Source organism: Otolemur garnettii, unplaced genomic scaffold (assembly GCF_000181295.1).
Source record: "Otolemur garnettii isolate 467f Iridium unplaced genomic scaffold, OtoGar3 scaffold00100, whole genome shotgun sequence".
NCBI lineage: Eukaryota > Metazoa > Chordata > Mammalia > Primates > Galagidae > Otolemur > Otolemur garnettii.
Genome location: NW_003852495.1, coordinates 4366727 through 4371193, shown reverse-complemented (window position 1 = coordinate 4371193; position 4467 = coordinate 4366727). Strand labels below are relative to the sequence as shown.

General features: G+C 39.8%; 1 protein-coding gene across 1 annotated transcript in view; it reads right to left on the bottom strand.

The window, feature by feature from the left end:
- The window catches only part of COQ10B (coenzyme Q10B), a 28329-nt gene that overhangs the window by 12077 nt on the left and 11785 nt on the right, over nucleotides 1-4467 (bottom strand). Inside the window, exon 3 of the mRNA XM_003796076.3 lies at nucleotides 3544-3736. Within this exon, the coding sequence (XP_003796124.1) occupies nucleotides 3544-3736 (193 nt within the window). The remainder of the gene's footprint in view (nucleotides 1-3543; nucleotides 3737-4467) is intronic.

Below are 4467 nucleotides of genomic sequence, written 5' to 3'. Positions count from 1 at the left end.
AAAAAAAAAAAAAGAAAATTAAAAGTTTTTTAAAAGTTCCTGTAATTTAAAAAATGGAAACCACAGAAAATTTTAGAGATTATTTAGACATGATAAAATAATTATCACTAAAATGCTAACTACTAGAATAGCTGAATTTAGTCACATTATGCTAAGTTATTGCGGAGTTTAAAAGTTTTCTTCAAAGTGTTTAGTTTTATGTATAAGTTCAGTAACAGCTACATAATTTTTAAGAGCATCAGGAGTCTTTAGTATAATCTTATTATTCTAGTTATTGAACTTTAAGGTAATACATTCTGCCTTTCTTTACAATCACATAAAAAGCTTATAGGAGGCCGGGTGCGATGGCTCACGCCCGTAATCTAGCACTCTGGGAGGTGAAAGTGGGTAGATTGGTTGAGGTCACCATTCAAGACCAGCCTGAGCTAGAGTGAGACCCCATCTCTAAAAAATAGCGTGGCATTGTGGCAGGTGCCTGTAATCCCAGCTACTCGGGAGGCTGAGGCAAGAGAATTGCTTGAGCCCAAGGGTTTGAGGTTGCTTTGAGCTGACACCACAGCACGCTACCAGGGGTGACAAATACTCTGTCTCAAAAAAGAAAAGAAAAGAACTCAGAGTAACTTTTAGCACTGCCAAGGAAAAAACTGTATATTTCTATTGTAAGTAGCTGTATAATTCTATTTCTACTGTAAGTAGCTCAATCTTATCAAGGAGAAATCTTTTTTTTCCTTGAGACAGAGTCTCACTATGTCACCCTCTGTAGAGTACCACAGCATCACAGCTCACAGCAACCTCAAATTCTTGGGCAAAGTGATTCACTTGCTTCAGCCTTCCAAGTAGCTGGGACTGCAGGTGCCCACCACAATGCCTGGCTGTTTTTTGTTGCAGTTGTCATTGCTGTTTAGCTGGCCCAGGCTGGGTTCAAACCTGTCAGCCTTGGTGTACGTGGCTGACACTGTAACCACTGTGCTATGGGCACCAAGCCTCAAGGAGAAATCTTACTGAAGAAAAATAATATACCACTGAGTGCTCTGAGAAATATAAAACTTGTACAAAGGTCACAGGAATCACTGAGGCAGGACTGATTATTTGTATGAAAGGGAGAAAACGATACCAGATGACTGACATTGAACATATAGTACACATGTATTTGTACGGAGGGAGGGAGGAGTAGATGGGTTTGTGCATAATGATAAAGAGATTGACTTTATCCTGCACACTTTAAGAGACAGGGTCTCACTATTTTGCGCAGGCTGAAGAATGGTGGTTATTCACTGGTATAATTATGGCACACTACAGCCTCAAACTCCTATTCTCAAGCAGTCCTCCTCCCTTAGTCACCCAAATAGCTGGGACTACAGGCACCCACCACTTTACGGTCCTTCACTGGACAATATCCTTCTTTTAGATTTTGCACCAGAAAAAGCACATTTGAGTGTTGTACCTCCTTCAAATGTCCACCAAAGACCTGACTAGGGTATTTAACTCTGGCCAATTACCAAGAAATCATATCATTAAATACAGTGGGCACCAAATGTAACTCAGCTGTAAAAGTCTTTGGTCACCCCAAATTAGAAATCTTTTTTTAAAAAGGTATTATTCCATGTAATTGTGCCTTTTTGTGTTTAATCCTGGGTACTCTTTGTACATGTGCACCCTATCCTGACAAGGTAAGATGATTAATATAATATAATAGCACTTGGCATTTTGGTACCAGGTACTTGATAGGAAAACCTCAATAATGTTAATACTTATCATATTTATAGCATTTCTCCCTTTTTTCATCCTCTCACCACTTTAACTTTTAAAAATATAGGAAACAAATTTATTCTTCCCCCAATGGAAAGCACTTACTATAATTCTTAAAAAATAGTGCAAGGAATCCTATAAATACATACAACTACTACGTTACCACAATAATTAATTTTTTTTTTTTTTTTGACAGTCTCACTATGTCGCCCTCAGTAGATTGCCATGGCGTCACAGCTCATTGCAACCTCAAACTCTTGGGCTTACGCAATTCTCTTGCCTCAGCCTCCCAAGTAGGTGGGACCACAGGCACCAACCACAATGCCCAGCTATTTTTTGGTTGCACTTGTCATCGTTGTTTAGCTGGCCCAGGCTGGTTTCGAACCTATCAGCCTCAGTATACGTGGCTGGCACTATAACCACTGTGCTACAGGCACTGAGCCAATAATTAAAATTTAAAAAAAAATTTTTTTAGAGACAGAATCTCACTTTATTTCCCTGGGTAGAGTGCTATGGCATCACAGCTCACAGCAACCTCCAACTCCTGGGTGTAAGTGATTCTCTCGTCTCAACCTCCCAAGTAGCTGGGACTACAGGTGCTCACCAGAATGCCCGGCCATTTTTTTGTTGTTGTTGCTGCAGTTTGGCCAGGGTCAGGTTTAAACCCGCCACTCTCAGTATATGGGGCTGGCGCTCTACGCACTAAGCCACACAAGTGCCACCCCAATAATTAAAACATTACTGCAAAGGGCCAGGGGCCATGGCTCACATCTGTAATCCTAGCACTCTGGGAGGCTGAGATGGGTGGATTGCTCGAGCTCAGGAGTTTAAGACCAGCCTGAGCAAAAGTGAGACTCCCATATCTGCTAAAAACAGAAAAAACTAGCCAAGCATGATGGTGCATGCCTGTAGTCCCAACTATTCAGGAGGCTTAGGCAGGAGGATCACTTGAGTACAAATGTTTGAGTTTGCTGTGAGCTATGATGATGTCATGGAACTCAAGACAGAGTTAAACTCTGAACTCTATCTAAAAAAAAAAAGGACTGGCTTTTCTAAAAAAAAAAAAAAATTGTACAAAGAGTAAATGATAGCCCAAGTGATATTTCCTGTGGGTCAGTAGCTTCAACAAAAGGAAAAGAAAAGTTTCTCATTTCCACATTTTTTTTTTTTGAGACAGAGCCTCACTCTGTTGCCTTGGCGTTGATGTGCTTCAACTTCCTGAGTAGCCAGGACTATAGGCACCAGCCCCAGCCACAACATCAGCCTAGTTTTTCTATTTTGGTAGAGATGGGGTCTCACTCTTTCTTAGGCTCGTCTTGAACTCCTGAGCTCAAGCAATCCACTGGCCTGAGTCTCCCAGACTGCCAGGATTACAGGCACAGCCACCATGCCAAGCTCCATTTCCATATTCTAGTCCAGTGGTTCTCAACCTTCCTAATACCACGACCCTTTAATACAGTTCCTCACATTGTGATAACCCCCAACCATAAAATTATTTTTAATACAATTTCTCATGTTGTGGTGACCCCCAAAGAATAAAATTACTTTCGTTGCTACTTCATTTACTTCATTTAAAGGGTTGCAGCATTAGGAAGGTTGAGAACCACTGTTTTCTAGTCTAACTTATATTTGGAAAGAATAATGCTAATATTGTATAAAACAACACAGTTAGCAGACATAATAAATACCTTATTTTTTTCTCCTATTAAATCTTTTTAAGTTACTATACTTGAACCCATTTAATATAATTAATATTTGAGGAATATTTAAAAGCAATAAAAATAGAACTATTACCTGTACCAAATGTGGTTTTACCAAGGTTACTACTGATGTATAGCGCTCCAACACAGGTGGAAACCCAATTTCTAATCGTGTTTTACAATATCCCGATCTCTTTGATATTATGTCTGATTTTTTGCACCAAGGAACAAAATGCTTGTAATCTTCCATTCCTGATACTACATCATACATTTCCTGCATTGAATATCTTAAAAAAAAAAGAGAGAGAGGTGTTAACTGCCTCTAGTTATATGGTATGTTGATACTTTAAATTAAACATGAATAAAACTTACTGTGTATGAAACACACATTCTATAACAGAACATAAAGAATCAAACTCTATAATTAATCATTTCCAAATAACATAGCAAATAAAAAAGCTCTACATAGACATACAGCAGAGATCAAAATATGGCAGCCCTCAGGTAGAATCTGGTGTATAAATGTGGTTTTTAAAATTTTCATTAGGTGCCACCACTTAAAAATTTGAGAGTTTATGGGCAGCGCCTATGGCTCAAAAGAGTAGGGCGCCAGCCCCACATACTGGAGGTGGCGAGTTTAAACCCAGCCCCAGCCAAAAACTGCAAAAAAAAAATAAAAAAAGAGTTGGAGACCAGCCTGAGCAAGAGTAAGACCCTGTTTCTATTAAGAATAGAAAAATTAAAAACAAAATGAAACAAAACAAAAATAGAAAAATTAGCTGGTGCTGTGGTGAGCACCTACAGTCCTAGCTACTCTGGAGGTTGAGAGGAGGATTGCTTGAACCCAGGAATTTGAGGCTGCTGAAAGCTAGGCTGATACCATGACACTCTAGCCTGGGGAAAGAGAGTTAAGACTCTATCTCGGCTTGGCACCTGTGGCTCAAGTGGCTAAGGCACCAGCCACATACACCTAAGGTGGCAGGTTCAAATCCAGCCCAGGCCCACCAAACAACAATGA